The sequence below is a fragment of the Opisthorchis viverrini genome (genome assembly GCF_000715545.1).
Source record: "Opisthorchis viverrini unplaced genomic scaffold opera_v5_89, whole genome shotgun sequence".
NCBI classification, from domain to species: Eukaryota; Metazoa; Platyhelminthes; class Trematoda; order Opisthorchiida; family Opisthorchiidae; genus Opisthorchis; species Opisthorchis viverrini.
In genome coordinates this window covers 506131-523340 of record NW_008751744.1, presented here as the reverse complement: position 1 = coordinate 523340, position 17210 = coordinate 506131, and the positions used below count along the sequence as shown (strand labels likewise).

The window sequence follows — 17210 nt, the reverse complement described above, 5'->3', positions numbered from 1 at the left end:
CTTACTAGGATTAAACAACCCTCACACCTTATCCCAAACACCAGTCCATGCCAGTGACACACCCGAGCGGTTTACCATACGTATTGTACCGGGTAACTTTTCTCCTTCTGAACAGAAATTTCAGTGAAAATCAAGAAGAGGAATCAGGTGGATACATGACATTTTATTGACTGTCTCTATGACCTTCTTTTACTCAGCCATCTATAATTCCAAATCGAAATACACTTCATCGTTGACATTCAGTCCAAACTTGTCCTGCACGGGTGAATCGTGTGAAATGATTGATGTGCTGCCTGGATATTTTCTGAATAAAAATGTCTTCAAATAACTGACTTTACAGGTGAGATATGTTGCAGGGTTGTTTCCCAGAGTCACGAAGAATGTGACTGCAGACATCGTAGAACCATGGCGTTATCTGTAATGAAACCCGATGTTTAGAACAGAGAAGTTCAGACAACAACATACTGGGTACATCTCAAAACAAGAACATGCGGAAAAAAGCTTCTCCAGTACACTTTCAAAAATTCCTGTTCGTATTTCTGTGTCAGATGCTAAAGGTCAGATAGGAAGTGTGTGAGTATTTTTATTCGCGAAACAAAGAATGCAATCGTCAGAAGTTGAACGACACTCCCTACAGCTCTGCGCCGTTTCAGCAAGTGACACAACATTGTGTTTGTTATGAAAACGTCCGTACCTAGAGTGCATCGCTTCCGGAAAACTCTGCTAAGAGGTCGGGTAGATTCGAGAGCGTGCACCCGTTCAATAAAAAACACGTGAGGAATAGTTATTGTAGAAAACAATTTTGCATTCACATTGCAATGTCGTGGGACTCCGTGTGTGACCTTGGGATAATAATTTGCCTTGCCGTTTACAGCTGCTATTTGAGTGCATCTATCAAGCCGTCCGTCGAAAATCCATGTAGGGCACAAAACACTTGTGTGTGCGTGAGTAATTGTCGTCACTTAGATTTTCAGAATGAGGGACAATACGATTCGCACAATGTAAATGATCAATATGGTTAGTTAGAGATGAGTTTCCCCTTTTCACCGACAGGCTAATTTCAGAGCATTCAAACGACTTACCACATCAATTTATCTCTTATCTAACGTGGAGGATCAGGATAAGACTAGAGTGCTTATTTGTAAATATGACACCTCTAGCTTTCTAGCAATATATAACTATAAAAAGCAACCTCCAATGCATGAGTTGTTATCAGTACTTCAGGGGAAATGTTACGTAATGCATAATTTATTCAGTATACCTTTGGGGTGAACAAACTACAGGTATGACTGTTCCTTTAATTTAGAAGAAAATAACTCAGTTATGTCAATCGTCTTGAATGACCGAGTTTTAATTTTTTTTGGTTTTGGAGGACCCTTCTTCACTGTAAGCCACACCTTGGAAAGAATGAATCCGAAAGCTTTTGGCTGTTTTTTGCTGCTACGCAAAATTCTGAGCTACAAGGTGGTTGTGCAGTTTGTTCCGGAGTGTCATTGTCATTGTTGATGCTAATACTAAGGGTAGGATGGGGTGTTTCGTGCAAGTTACCTGGAGAGGTTTTGCTCGCACGAATAACAACCTTTCCACAAAAGCCAAACTGCTAAAAGCAGGTCCTTTTACTAGTCCCCCGTGGGTGTTGCATACGACAGCTAGGTATGTTATTGTCACCGCAGAAAGTAGTACAAACTGTGATGTTTGTAGGTCTTTGTCATGATTGGTACTGTTTGCAACCACAGGTTGGAGGAAATGTCGACCTACTTTACATGGAAAACACCACAAAATCTTGTGTAGGGACTTGGATGCACATGGAGACAGACAAACGCTGCTGGATATGGTCCGCACATGGAACCCCTCGTTTGCGGATTTAGCATTCTACAGAATGAGATGTGGCGAAATGCGCGCCACATCTTACGTGTGCGCATGAGGTCCAAATTGATTTATCCAATTTACTCATTAGGCGATGCCGTTGAAGGCGACTATTAAGCCGTCTTCTGACATCCATCTCAGTTTGTTTTGATGGAGAAAAGAAAGGGACTGATGTGGTTTTGGAAAGCAACGCGGGTGTGTATACTGCACACAGAAGGACAAACGCTCTTTGACAGACTCCGCGACATCCTTCTTGCTATGAAGGTACTCGTGCCTATCTTGCTCACGTACCTGGTTAGCTGATTCATTGCTAAATGAAAACAGGATCAGTTAAGCATTATTCACAAAAGAAAATCGAAACAATGATAAGCATTAGCACTGGATGTTCGGAATAGGCTGATTTACCTTGTATGGTCTTCAGTTGGTCGATATCCTTGCTCAAACGGTTGGTCAGTAATGTCACGTAAGCTGTGGGTTTGATGAAGGGAATAGAACAGTAAGTGCTTAGGCGGTGTTTGTTCAATTCCAATAGAGCATCTGACGAATGACCGAAAGTGGACTATTGTCAGCTGTGTCGTATTATTCATCAGATCACATGAAACAGGTAGCGTGAGGTAAAGCAATGGGAATCACTCAACACGGTCACCATGGTAACGACAGTAGCCGTTGAATCAAACACGCACTTGGATGAGTTTGATTGTATCGGTTAACAATGGGTTCCTAAACGTACAGTGTTGATTGCTCTACATAGGAATCAAGCTGTGTTCCGCTATTCCGTATTTTTGGAATGAGATTACAAACGGCAAACTCAAAATCTTCCTAGCTGTTTAAAAAAACAAAACGGAATAAGGACGTTTTGCCAATAGATATGAACTCACGGGCTTGTTCATATATATGTCTATTATTGTGAGCAAAGTAACAGACTTACACAACATGTTATGTTTTTCTCTGTTGGCTCGTTCCAGCAATCGTCGATGCTCTGCTATCCACTTTGGCAATGTCTGAAAACAGAACGGGCCGTAATCAGTTATCAGCTACGACAAACACCCACCTCTGTTTGCAAATGTGGATGAAGAAAACGAGACAATAGACTGACGAATTTTTTACAGTTTTCAATATCATTTCCTTGAAAAACCCGTCTGATAACGAAAGTTACTCTAGAGACTCATCAAAAGATTAAATGTATTTCATTAAGTTGATAATTGTTTATCAGTAGGCATAATGGCCTCACCCCTACCTAAGTCGGAGTGGAAGGGAAGCTTTCTCTACAAAGCAAACCGAATCAGTTCCCTCGAGTGTATCGAAGACCATCGAATAATAACTGTCTTCATCCATGTGATATTCCTATCCTTCAGACCATCCAGTCCCGGAAAAATGGTGGTTTGGGTGTTTATTGGTAGTTGGTCACGTGGTCGTTGAACTTTCTCCTCAGTTTGGCAATTAGCTTGAAAACGTTTCGTCACCAACCGATGGGAAATAACAGGTGCTCGATTGTGTGCGTTTATCTTGTCCCAATCGAAAGAGGAGCGAAATTCCTCGAGCAGAAGCTACCCAATGCATCAAACAGGTGTTCAAATTACAGACCAAAATGCAACAGAAATGGACCAACAGGTTTCGAAGTGTGTTCCAGTAAGACAACCACAGCAGTAGATATCAAGGGTTCTCTGAAGACAATACAGACTTGAGCGGGTAAGACGATGTACTCACTTACTTTACTTTACTTACTTACTTACTTACTTACTTACTTGCCTACTTACTTACTTGCTTACTTACTTACTTACTTACTTACTTACTTATCTACTTACTTATCCACTTACTTGCTTACTCACTAACTTAATTGATTTCTTACTTATTGATGATGCCCCTAGATTATGATGAAACTGTCATACTCAGCGAACGCCTGAACAACTCACCGGTGAGCCGGCATGTGACAACCCTGCAGGCTGTATTACATTCTTAAAGGCAGTATACTCATTATATATCTCGTCGTCGGGAAAACCTGTAGGACCTGCTGGATGTGACCTGGTGACGAGTTTAAGTAAATTTAGAATGGCCTCGTATAAATGGACATTTCTGGAAACGTCGAAGTCATTCTAAATGTCGATTAGCGGAACCGCTCAGCTCAGATTCTGTGCTCTCAACGTTTTACCCCATGGGAATTAACACCTTAATTCGATAGTACATTCTGCGTTGCATCTGTATAGTTTTCCTAACGGTAGCCGCTGATTTCCTGCATGATTTTGATTTATTCTCATTCCCTTGGTCGGGTTGATACCGTCCCTGTACCACTATGTCACGTGACAAGTCGTTCGGCTGGTACTGAATCCCTTCTCGAAATCGGTTGGTTAAGGGGTACGGTGAAAGACGGACCCAAGCGTTCTCCGTTATTTCGTTTGATTGCTTTCTCATACTATTTTGTACATTTTATCCTGTGTTTTCGATTAGTCATTCTGACACCATCTATTGTGGTATAAGCCTCCCGATGATCCACGTCACCCACAGCCCTTAAAAATCAGTCCTGGAAGAACTCAACATCAATATAAACCTTGAACATTTAAGGGTCACGAGAATCCTTACTCCGAATGGTACAGAATACTAGAACAAGCGCTTCAGTGAGATTTGCTTAAAATCATCAAACTCTCTTAGGACCGAAATGCTTAAATGGACCAGCGCAGCACAAGACGTTAAGAAAAACTGCATACATCTCAATATGAGGGAGGAGAACCCCAGCAAACAGCATCCACTGGTGTCTTTTCAGTTTACATTCAAAAGCCCATAACAGAATCAGCGATTGTGACGTACACCTCAGTGATGGAATCCTACTCTAATTGTGTAAGACAACTGGGTAGAGGAAGCACAAAGAATTTTCGCCGATTAACGAAGGCTTCCTCACGAAATTTACTTCCTGCTAAAACACAACAGTGTGTGTCACTGGAGTGAACGTTAGAATTCCATTACCTTGGATGGACAGAAGTAAAATGTAACTGTGTCAGAACACTAGCCATCCGATCGCACGAAGCAGTCAGAGTAACCTGTAGGTAGACCACACAATGTATACCCACTGTTTCTTGTGTGAATACATGTGATCAGTGCTGTTGATCTTACGCAAAAGGAGTGTACAAGATTCCTTAAAGTGGTACATTATTACCAGGATTAGAATCTTTCAACTAAATACGCTTTTGTCACTCATTGATTACTAAGCCCATCAGAAATCCTGTAGATCATCCATTGAATGAAAACTAAACTTGAATAGATTTTAGGTTAATAGGTATTTCAAAACGTCTGGGCTTTTCTGTTATGCGACTGCCTGATTGGATGACATTTACGCGTGCCTGTGCAATTCTTGTAAGTTCAGTGTATGTCTGCACACGTAGAATGGACAAACCCGCACCTTTCAACACCAAACGCCACCTACCTTTATCAGTTCTTCGTGCTTTTTGATGACATCGTGTTTTTGTTTTTGAAGTCGTAAGAAACGATGCCGTCTAGCTGACACATTCGTACTGCACTTCGGTGTGGATGTTGCACTCTACAGAGGAGAACGTGGAACAGCTAAAAGAAAGGCAGCTAATGAACAACAGACATTCTTAACCAAACCAGGGAGTAACCATTGTGGGGTGAAAAAACGGCTTGGATACTTGACGATGTAGTACTAGGGCGACAGTGTACCTATGTGGCACAAGATGTACGTTTGTAAAAGTAAACGATCATGTCATTTTAACTTGAGTCAGGAGAAAAACAGGTCCTCTGTTCGCTGAATAACTTACCTTACGTGTACATCTCTCACCGAATAGGTTGTCTAACCGCGTTTTGTTAAATATAACAGAACAAGGCAAGCATTCTGTAAATCACAGTTCCGTTTCCTATTTCCGACTACACACATTAACAACAAACGATTATCGGAGATGATAACTGAGTTATATATTTCAGTGCTGACGCAGGTTATCACTTTATTCAAAGGTAATTGTCGCCCTTTTGATGTTTTGTTCTCCAACCAAATCAGATTTTTGTAAAGAAATGAGTTATATGTCGTCACTGAATACCACAAAATGAATCTTCCGACCAGTGTTGATTGTTGACGTCCGTGCCACGATCTCTCAGAAATCGATAAGAGACTCGACAAGACGTCATGAATGACCTAAAATGGTAAATACGTTATCTACTCTGGCATAAAAGAACAAGAAAATTGGAACGGAATGAGATAACAGTTTTCCAGAGCTCTCCGAATTATGCAATTTGCAAGTGGGTAACGTTTCGTTTCCTTACGGCTGCAGCGTCATTTGAATATGGCGACACACTATCTCATTTCCAAAAAAATTCTTGTAGACCTGAAAGTTTCGAGCTTCACACTCCTGCCAGAATTTTCATTTACTCATACTGGGTTCGGCTTCGGTCAAGAAAAATGAGTTAGGACTTTGGAAAAGTTAGTCGTGAAGGGTAGTTCGATTTTGGGCCTTTCCATGTGGGCACATAACAATACGTCACGTGCAAGGTTTGCTCAGAATTTGAGAATCTTGTACATATCATCATGTACCTGACTACCGCTGGAGAGACGCGCTTGGAACCCAGCTTAATCTCTCGTTTGTGATGTTTCCAGACAACTGAGTGTGCTGTTTTAAATGATTGTTTAATGCCTGCAGCTCTGTATATCCGGTGGCATCCGAAGAACCCTGACCCAGTTTTAATTGTCAGTGCGCCGTCAATGTGTTGTTTCAATGCGCTCCATGTGTTCCTTCAATATCTTCACGGCCTTAATGTGCCAAAAGTAAATAAATATGAATAGTGCTAATTGCCGTTTCCAGAACAAAGGTCTGATCGAGGTGGCCATTCCATTTACAGTGTTGACTGTTATGAGAACCGTAACAGTTTTTATCAGTCCTAACTGCTTGACTTGTTTGGATATCCAATACATGATATTTGAGAGATTGGTTGTAGTAATCGCATTGCGAACACAAAACTGTGAGATTAACGCCATTTGTTATTCAACCTCATGATCGCTACAGTTGCCTATTGGGAAAGACAAATTGCGCAAAATCAAGCTTTTTATGATTTATTTCGTTGAAATCGGTATATGTTAGCATAGGCGCCCCACCATTCAGAGTGGACCCCGCTGTCCCTCGATACTGGGGTTACGGCACCAGGTGAACCTAGGTCAGCTAGTGATTTTCTCATCAATCATAGCGTTGGGTATCAACAGAAACCCATTGTATGAACAGGCCAGCTAAACACTGGGAGGTGTATTGGTCTGCGAAAGCCGTAAGGTCAATCTTGAAGAATTGGAGTCAAAGGGACAGTCCGCGGTGAAGCTTTCTCTCCAAAAGTTTTCGCTGCAAGAAGGAGTTCCTGTGCCAAGTTATTCCACTTTCCATCTTTTAATATACTCGATGTGTAGTCAGGTCGTTTTCAGTTGTCCACGCAGTGCAATGTACACCAGGATTATCACTGTAAATTTTGCTCTTGATCCCTATTATTCACGTAAAAATGGGATTGAGAATATGCCTGCCGTTTTTTATCAAAATTATCTGGGAATGGCAGTATGGTGTCGTCCGTGTTACGAGGTTCTGGCATTTCATGCAGTGACGTAATAGGTAACTTACATACCGTAAACGTTACTGGAAAACGATGTGAAACTGGGGTATCTCAAGGGCTGTTTAGTTTATGGAGTGAAACCCACTATATTTCACACCCACTCTGGAAACGCGGACTAAATATCACATCAGTTTTATATTTGCTTCAAGGGACACTGAAACACTTGTCAGACAGCCTGGAGAAAATTACTGCTATAACAGATGAAACATGAAGAAGTGTTTTTCACCTTATAAAAGATAATCTTACGTGCAAGAAATTGATCGAAAAACCAAATGATCTAAATTGGACTGATGATAAGATATGTGATGGCATTGTTGGTAGTGTGGGGAGATCTAGGATTATTGTGGAGATTTCGTCCTGTAAGTGAATCCAATCTATGCTGAAAAGCCGAGAAGCACTGTACAGCTGTTTCATCCTTATTAGGAACCATCAGCAGTCCACATCTCATGAAGAACCCCGAAGAGTCTCGAACCCGCGACCTCCCGGCTAGTAGTTTGAACAGTTAACCGTTCGGCCACGAGTGGCTGATCAGCAGTGTGATTAACTCGCACTTAGACAGTAAATAGCGCCACTCATCGTTCAATCGCGGGATCCACATTACGCGGTCACACATTTTTACCGGCTCCACAAGGAACAACTTCTCGGATAGAAGTTTGAATAATCGGGTGAAGTTTACTCTTCCACTGAGCTACTTATATGTTGTTGGTAGTGTGAGGAGATTTGGGATATTTGTGCAGATTTCGTCCTGGCATTCTTGATTGGTCGTATGTGTCGTCACGTTGGGTGCTTGCATCATCCCCAGTTAACGAGCGGGGATATATAATGCCTCCGATACAAGTTTTGAAGCACAAAGTGCAATGTGTTCGTAGGACTGAATTATCACCCATGATATTCACAATATCTTGCACAATGTTGTCGCAATATATGGTCTTTCGTAAGACTCAGTAATTAGGTGTATACTACGAGGCCGAATAGCTGAGGCTTCAAAAAGGACTTGAAAGACTCGCTTGATTCAGTGTTCCTGAGGCATATACTGTGCGCGTTGTATAGGTAGATATATATGTTATCTCGTTTAATTTCGTAACACTCTTAATAGAAGGCGGTTCTGATGGAGCATATCTGGCTTTAAAACGCAAATTTATCGAACTTTTCCCTTAAATATTTTTTTCAACAGCCACTGAAAAACACTTCTTGTTTCATTGCTTGTAAGTGGACTGGATGCAACTAAACTAATAAGCTGAGAAAACGAAATGGCTTCAACTTACCGATGACGGCACATCTAGAACGTTGCCCTATTTAAACGGTTTTCGTTAGGCCACTTTGGAATATGCGAAGTTTCAAATGTACCTTTACCGGTTCAAGCACTTTCCTCTCTCTACACATCGTTTTCTTGGGGACAGGTTAGTTGACTATGTATTTCAGTTGACACAACGCGCTCGGCAGCTTTCTTTCAAAGACAAATGAGCCTATACCTGTATTGACTAACCAACTTTTTCGCTAACCGATAGAGTTTTTTTCCATCTTCGCTGCTAAGTTAAGATGTGGCAGAACCAAAATATCCTGAGCATTTTCAGGTCCCGCATGATAACAGTTACAATGGGAACCTTTTCTTATATCCTCAGGCGAGAATTCACGGTTGTGGAGGGGTGCTTTCAAAAATTGATCCCCAAGGATAGAACGCCTTCACCGGTTGTCAAATGGTAAGTGAGTTTCCTGATGTCTTCTCCCAGAGCCCACTCATCCTTCCAGAAAGAGAAGTGCAAAGTTAATTCAGTAATGACTGTGTTTACGTTTGCGTTGATTGACCTAACAAACTCGTGTTTAATATAAATTTTCCTTTTAAGCTTGTTTAGCATCCCTTTAGTGACAGTACAGTTATTTCTTAACGACATTTTGGGGTGATCAAAAACCCATCCAGGGGCGCGTGTGATAGAAAAGTTCTCACGAAAAGCAGAAAAGATTAGTCACAAGCTTTTACTTGAATTGTGAGTTACAGTGGCTAGTGTCGATATGGGCTTTCCCATACATGACTTCAAAACCCCACAATTGGTCACGAGACAAAGCCGTTCCTGTGGTGGAAAATACTGTCATCAAGTAGCAGGACCGTCAGGGCCAAGTATGACATCATTTGCTAGGCATTTTTGGACTAAAATTTCACAAGGGGATGAGAACTTGGACTGGTGACAACGCCTCGTCAGAAAACACCGCGCAGCTGGATATACCTTAATGTTGTTTGAGGTGCAGGCACCTTACACTGGATTGTTCTATTTGTAAGAGAAGTAAACCACCAACGCACCCGTTTATCAGTGCCTTATTTTTATTGTGGAATCACCGTTAACTAGCGCATAGATGCGGGTCTGTTATTTCTGTACGTGAATAGACGCTGAGGTGACAGTATTCTTTATTGAAATGTGGAATTCAACACAGAAGTGGTCAGTTTGAAGTTTCAAGATTTGGTGACTTGTATTCGTCAAAACTTTATCACTTACCGGCGTTACAAGAACAGTTCAAAATCATTTGGAAGGATTTTTTGTATGTTACAGAAACTAGTTTTAGAACATGAAAAACCATTTCGGTAGATTGAATCTGGTGGTTCAGAGGTATATCCTACTGTCACAAGAAGAACATACGTTCCGTTGAAAGTAATAGAAGGTTAACAACTTTTCCAACCGTTACCTGTGACATAAAACTACATACATGGAAATCTGCGTCGGGTGGTTGTTACTACTCTTAGGTTTCACTAATCCGCCTCTGAAATCGATAGCATATGACAAATAAGTGTGCAGAGATAGCATTTCTAATCCTGACGCTTGATCAATGGCTCACGATTGAAAGTATCCTAAGTGCGTACGGCAGAGACACCTTGTAGCATATCACATGTAGAAGGCGTTCTAGTGCCCCTCGCTACTTGTGAAGCATCCCTGCAATGAATCCTGGCAAGATATTGTGCAATTTAGTTTAACTATTAGCGATAACCACGCTAAAGTACTTAATACGGTAAGGCGGGTGAAAGCCAGCAAATTCTGTTTGTCCGGTCAGACTGTTGGACACTGTTTGCTCCCCGCTGGCAGCCACATGAGTTTCATAGTCTTGTTTCATGCACATAATGATGGATGCTGTTAGCATGATATCCTTAAAAAATTAAAAAATCTTGCGCTGTGACGTCAGTTGCTAAACTCCTTGTACAGGTCGGTACAATAAATATTGACCGAAGAGCATACATTTTAGTCCCATCTATGGTTTTGTAAACTCAGAGAAGATTGTAGTAGTGAACTGCCTTGAAGTTGTTTACAAATTTGACGTTTACATATCATTATGTACTTGAAGGTGTTTTGAAAGAAGTGAATGTGTACACGAAAAAATTTAAGAACTGCGGTTTGTATGTTTGTGTTTTCTACAGAAACTTGGCGAACCGGTGTGTGCTGAGCTTAGATAGGCCACTTGTGACTTTTTGTGAAGGCTGTACCCTTCTGTTTCGTACAAATGCGCATAAATATGGTTAATGGTGCGTTTTCATGAAAACGCTTCTTTACACAAATTTACTTGTACTAGTTGCTACGTTAAAGTTAGCACCAGACAGAAAACTTCAGTCCACATACCATGGGAAGTAGTAGTACCATCTAGTCATCAACTTTTGAAATGATTTTTTCCGCAGAATGACTCTCAACACAGCACTGATATCACATGTCATATCTAAATGAGCACAGACCATATTACAAACCATCTACTAGAGCGTGCACGTAGGCTGTCATCCACAAGTATTCGAAAGGAGATGGATTATATTTCACATGGAGCTTGTTGCGCACACTGGAACCTTGCCATTCGTACCGCACAATGTTAAAGGTCCGAAACAAACAAGAAAAAGAGAGTCAGTCGGTAAACGGGATGCTATATATTCTAATTTCAAGCGGGCTAGACCACAAACATTCTTTTTTCCGAAAAAAGGACGATGAAGAACGAGTTCCGCCCAAGTTATATAGCATGGTCAGAGCTGTGGCATCAGATATTAACCGTAATCCAAGGTAGAACACTGATTGCTAGCAAGAGAAGATAAATCAGTTCACTTTATGCCAACCCATAAGTGCCGCTCTGGTACAAGGTGGATGGCTATGCGATGCGCCACTGATTGATATGTTGTTGTAAAAAGTGGAAAACATTCGGCCCGGTAAGTTGAGATCAGATGGTGCTCAAAATATCACTGCCATCCTCGGTAGGTATCACTCTTCGGAAGGAACACACTTTCATTATACACCATGTTTCGCTGATTTCCTCAATTCAGCACAGGAGCTTAGAATCATCAAGAGAGATTCACTCAGTTTGTTTCGCATACCATCTGTTAATATCGGCCTCCCCTCAAAATAGACCGGAGATCTGTTGGGTGCTGAAAAACCAATCCTCCACAACTCAGGTAAAATATTCGTTTTTGAACCGATTTCTTTATTTTGACCTACTGAATTGAAGCTTTGGGGTGAAAATAATCGTTCCGTTGTAGCACCCTTTTGGTGCCTAGTTGCGGTGCCACCCGAAGGAAGCACGAGGTTGGGGATACTGTTAGCTTGCCCAAGCCTAGAAAGGAGAAGCCCAGAGGCCGAGGTGCGTAAATTCGCGCTCCAACCACTGAGCCATTTCGCTTTGGAGTGACATGTTAACAAACCTTACCGATGGATGCAGTCCTTCTGATATCATTCTAATCTAGCCGACATCTGATATCCCTCGACTTTGGACGGAAGAAAGTTTTTTTTGCGTTTATAAATCTGACCAATCTGAGGATGAGGTGGGTGAAAACCGTTTACACTAACCTCATGTTGTCTAGCTAATGCTCACTAGTCTACTTGCACCATGGTTAGTTATCTTACTTCACTGTTCACCTATTTCGACGCTCGAGCAGCGAACCGTGACCAGTTGTTTCCAAAAAAAGCTTGAAGAACGTCAGTAGCTTTGGTTTTAGGGATCAGATACATTTTAGTTCTCCCCTTCTCGCTGTATTTAAGCAGACGCTATTCCTCACAGGAGGCAGCTCTGAGTCAGCTGTTCAGAGTTTTCAGTCCACAGAAGGACAACAGTTTGGTAACTAGACCGCATGGAAATCAGAGATTTCCAGAGCCTCAGTAAAAGCTACACACAATGATAAGTGATGATTTGCGTTTCCACGGGTGTAGACTTCTAGCTTATTGCGCCATCTACCTGATATCAGTTGCAAGATTTGTGCGCGCTGATTTATCAGTTCCAGTGTGACTCACCACGTGACTTCAATTACAACCTGCACGGTGTCACAATAAATAGAATATACAGTCTAACATATCTGAAAAAGAAAACATAACTGATACTTACTCTAGTACAGCAGGGTTTATGCCACAAGTCCCTCACCTCTCTCGTGTCGGCCGAAGAGGTCAAGCGATCGACTGTTTCAAAATCAGTCACCGGCATATCCGATAATGCTTGACTGTCTGTAGAACTGCCCAGTGAAGAAGAGGAGTTTGGTGTTGTTCCCGGTCTCGGTGTGTGGCGAACGCTGTGTTTGAATGAACTTCTCGTAGTCCTGTAAGACGGTGTTTGCCTATCCTCGGGCGGTTCATCGACAGAAAGTGATGGTGTTTTCGGCTTGTTGGACTGTGACTTTGCTGGCTTCGCACTGTTCGACTGTATAGAGGAGTAGTAACAAAATAAACGAAAGATTATCACACAGCGTATGGAAGTAGATCTGTGGAATGGCCAAACTTGGCTTAAATCTAATTCAACAGGTCAAGCGCCTTGTGGTGTAGAGTGTGGACTTAATTTTCGCCAAGTAGATTGTTGATGGGAAGCTATTTTAATTTGATTTGTTAACCATGTGATACCCAGGCATCCATCCAAACTATCGCCCGCACTCAGGTTTTCTGAAAATTGCCGAGACATTCGTTATTACCTCTTTATGGTTCGAATCCCGAAAGGCATAGCCATTAAAGAGCATTTGCTCTTATTCAAACTCATCAGCAGGCTTTTAGGGTTTAGGGTGTGACAGAGTGGAAATGATGTCTCAGGTAGCAAGGCAAATCCGAAGGTTTTATGATGTTACCGTCTGCCACAGTCCGCCAAACTGATAGACAGCTCAGTCTGAACTGCTTTGTAGCTGTCTATTTACCATTGTGACTAAGTGGAACTAGTTACTCCTGTAACGTGAGATAACTCAGATAGCACGTATTGTTGTAGGAAATAAACATAAGTAGAGGAAACATCAAACCTGGCGAAGGTACCGTGTGAATTCATTTCACTTCCCGTTCACCTGTAATGATAGTAACTTTTGAAAGCACGAGTATTTTAGGCCATATTGCTTTTATATTGGAATATGCCCGAAAAAATTGTACATCTGTGTAGCCAAACCAGAAGAAGCACCAAGACTCTCCATTTAAGGCTAAAGAGCTCAGGATCACAAGAACAGAAAAAAACATGAAACGTAGCCAGCAGCGAGCCCCAGCAAACAAGTATGAAGAAAAAAGTGTTTCCAGTCCCCTGTCTTTCATTTACTATCCTGTACCTGAACTTTTCACAAGGCTCATTTGCCACTACTACACTAACTTCACACAATGAAGGTAGTCCGCACAGATAATCCAAACAAAGAACCTATTGGGTGTCTTGTGGACTTAAACCATTGATATTATTTAGCCAGCGACTGATTGGAGGCGTCCAGGACATAGCAAGGAAGACAATTTATTTTCTTTTGAAATGGTTAATCTTCACTACGTGGTTTATTCCACAGCCCAGCAAAATCGGATTGTGTGCACTTTACACTTAACCGAGATGGATCACCCCATGGAAGAGGAACAAACTATATACCACCTAGTTGGTCTCTTCAGGTCAACCATGCAGAGTAATGTGGACTGCTGAGGTAGTTGGCCTGGCGACCAGTTGTCCGTTAATAACCAAAAATCACGTGCATCGGACGGATGCGTCATGTGTGGGCTACGGACAAAACAAAGACATGCATTGATTGGTCAGGATGTCAGCCAATCTGGATGGGGCATCTTTGATGCGCGCTTCTCGGCCCACTCAAGAAAATTCTAGCACGACCTCGTTGAACGTTCTGTGATGATCCTACAGATACGGGTTGTAATAATTTTCCTTTGTTGTCATAAAGGGCTGTTTAAGCTGCTGTGCCTTTTGATATACCGTAGTGGGCGCGGCGGGAGGCCAAGGACCGACACAGTCACAACACAAAGTTGGAAAACCCACGGCTCTGTATTCAAACGGGAAAGAATGGTCAGGCAAACTCGTTAACCTCAGAATTCAACATCGGCAGTCACCCACATCAAAAGAATTGCTACTCGCCTTTTCTTTGACAGTCCGACACCACGTGCAGCCAAACTGACCTGGAAATCATCGGTTACCGAGCGTCACCCTGAGGCAAATCGCACATTTGATTTCGGACTCTTTGTTGGCAAGCCATTTGTGCATAAACAGAGTGCTTCACGTTTGCAACCGACAAAAATCAGCTGAAATGTGGAACTCTGAGAGTCAATGTGGATTATCCTAAGTTATACTGAACAACACACTCAGTAACACTTAATTCGGGCTCTGAAGCTGTCCTGTTTTTTTTTATTCCAGTCCATAATGTCGGTTTCCTCAACCCAGTTGAAAGCTTTCATCAATTTAGGTGAATTGATCAACCTTTGTCTTCACTTGTTGTCTTGCTGTTTATCCTACTGAAACAGAAACCTCAGCTGAAGTTCTTTCATATTGCGTATCATTCCGGTTTTCGTCGCACTTCTCTTTCGGTTGCCTCAAGAATGCGCGAATAAGTGTGGATGCTTTTGAGTTCTAATACATGAACTCCAACATTTTACGGGACCTCATTGCTTTCCACCCTCTTACTGAAATCTAACCGCGTCCAAATAATACGAGGACGTGTTCAGCAGCCTTGCTTCAGTGGCGAAATCCAGCTGCCTTTACGTGGGCACGGTCGTTGTTTTTTACGCTATGACGTTGAACGTGATGCTCGCAGTCAACCACGAAGATAGATAAACTTAAGGTTTCCACAGTCATAAAAGTCTTGTTGACGAACAGTGATTTTAAGCAGTTCATCTTCTGGTCTACGTGACCCGCACAGTTCTGTTTTATACTGTACTTCCTACGAGTGTGTTAGCGTTGATATCCTCATTCCGTAGTTATCGCTCGTCAAGAAATCAGGTTGCCCTTGATGACCTCCACAATTTAAAAGTCGCAGCCACCTGTGAATACCGTAAGTAGATGAACTCACAAAATCATGTTTGCTGCCTAAGGTCTGGATCGGACGAGCATCAGTAACTGTTCCTAATATAAGTTCACGGAGATCTTGGAATGTGTTCAGGGTACCCTTAGCCACGCTGGAGGTTTTAATGTCTCACTGCTCTATACTGCATATATGTGCAAATCTAGAGCACCTAAGATAAAACCGCAAGAGAAACGTTAGGATATCTTGAAAAGCGGCTGCCAGATACCCGCCACCCAATGCTTGCAGTAAAGCAATTATATTCGTCCACTCATGGTCTGCTATTGATACGGTATTTGATATTCACTGTCAGGAAAAAACTGAGACGCGGGTAAGGGTCAAGACAAAGTGAACAAATTATACCTCATCCCTGTCATTACTCACTTGTCGACAAGACTGCTGTTTCCCATCTCCGGCAGCGCGGGAACCCTTACGTGATAGTGCTGATGTAGCTCGGCTGCGTGGTTGGAACCAGTCGGCATCTGTGGTCAGATGGGATACATAATAGGAAACCTTTGGCACAAAAGAGGACGGGACAAGATGTTTGACACGTTGTGCATAGCGCAGCGTGTTCATGCTGTGCTCACAGCAGGACAGACCGGGAGAGACGGTGGCAATCATGCAGGTGCACGAACGCTTGCCGACAAAAGATTCGCGTAAGACCTGTCCGAACAAGAGGGAGAATCATGGGGACTTTTCACAGTGAATTGTTCGTGAACAGTTGATGTCGGCAGTATGTTAAGTACTGGATCTCGTAAATATACGTAACTTAAATTAATATGGATCTCCTGTGTCGTTGCGCAACCTTGGCAAACAGCAGGATGAGGGATCTCACTTTACGCACTCTACTTAGGGTACTATTATAAAAACTTTGTCAACAAGGGAACGATCAAACTCGGGGTGTCTTTAAAAGTATTAAGGAGTACACGTCAAACACTCCCAGTTGCACGCCTGTTTGGTTTTGACTGAAGACTCACACTGATCCAGTTGGGTTTCTGGTTAATAAGGGTCTTACGTAGTGCAGTATGTCTGCCAACTAACTAAATTACAGAGGTTTGTCACAAGCCGCTCAGCTGAAGAATGAAACCAATCTGTAGATAGAAAACTGCGAGCGGAAAAACTTTACTGATTTTTGTTTTCCTCAAGCGTAGCTAATGTCGTAAATTGCCTCCAAAGTGCTTGTGAAAGAATAAACCATGCAGCTGTCAGCGCAGGTGTTCTTTAGGATAATTGCCATTCCGCATCAGTCCAACTAGGAAAATGAGTAAAAAAGCAAGATCGAGTCCTTGTCAACGAACGCACAGGTTTTGAACCATGGTATCCACAAAAAGGGGCTTCATAGTGCAGGGCAAAATACTTTATAGTATCAGGACCCAGTGATTTGGTCGAGTCCACTTCCATTAGAAGGCATTTTAACAAACGAAGATCTCCCGACAGGAAATGGCAGTGTATTGATAACAGCATACAAGACAACACAAGTTAAGTAGGTGACAAAAGAACCATCGTACTCACTCAAAGCTTCATTTCATTC

The 17210-nt window shown here is 42.2% G+C and overlaps 1 protein-coding gene across 1 annotated transcript in view; it reads right to left on the bottom strand.

Moving 5' to 3' along the window:
* Nucleotides 1–201: 201 nt before the first annotated feature.
* The window catches only part of T265_04966 (hypothetical protein), a gene marked incomplete at both ends in the record, with an annotated part of 58880 nt that continues 41871 nt past the window's right edge, over nucleotides 202–17210 (bottom strand). Inside the window, 4 exons of the mRNA XM_009169843.1 lie at nucleotides 202–255; nucleotides 5282–5395; nucleotides 12787–13095; nucleotides 16064–16342. Of these exons, the coding sequence (XP_009168107.1) occupies nucleotides 202–255; nucleotides 5282–5395; nucleotides 12787–13095; nucleotides 16064–16342 (756 nt within the window). The remainder of the gene's footprint in view (nucleotides 256–5281; nucleotides 5396–12786; nucleotides 13096–16063; nucleotides 16343–17210) is intronic.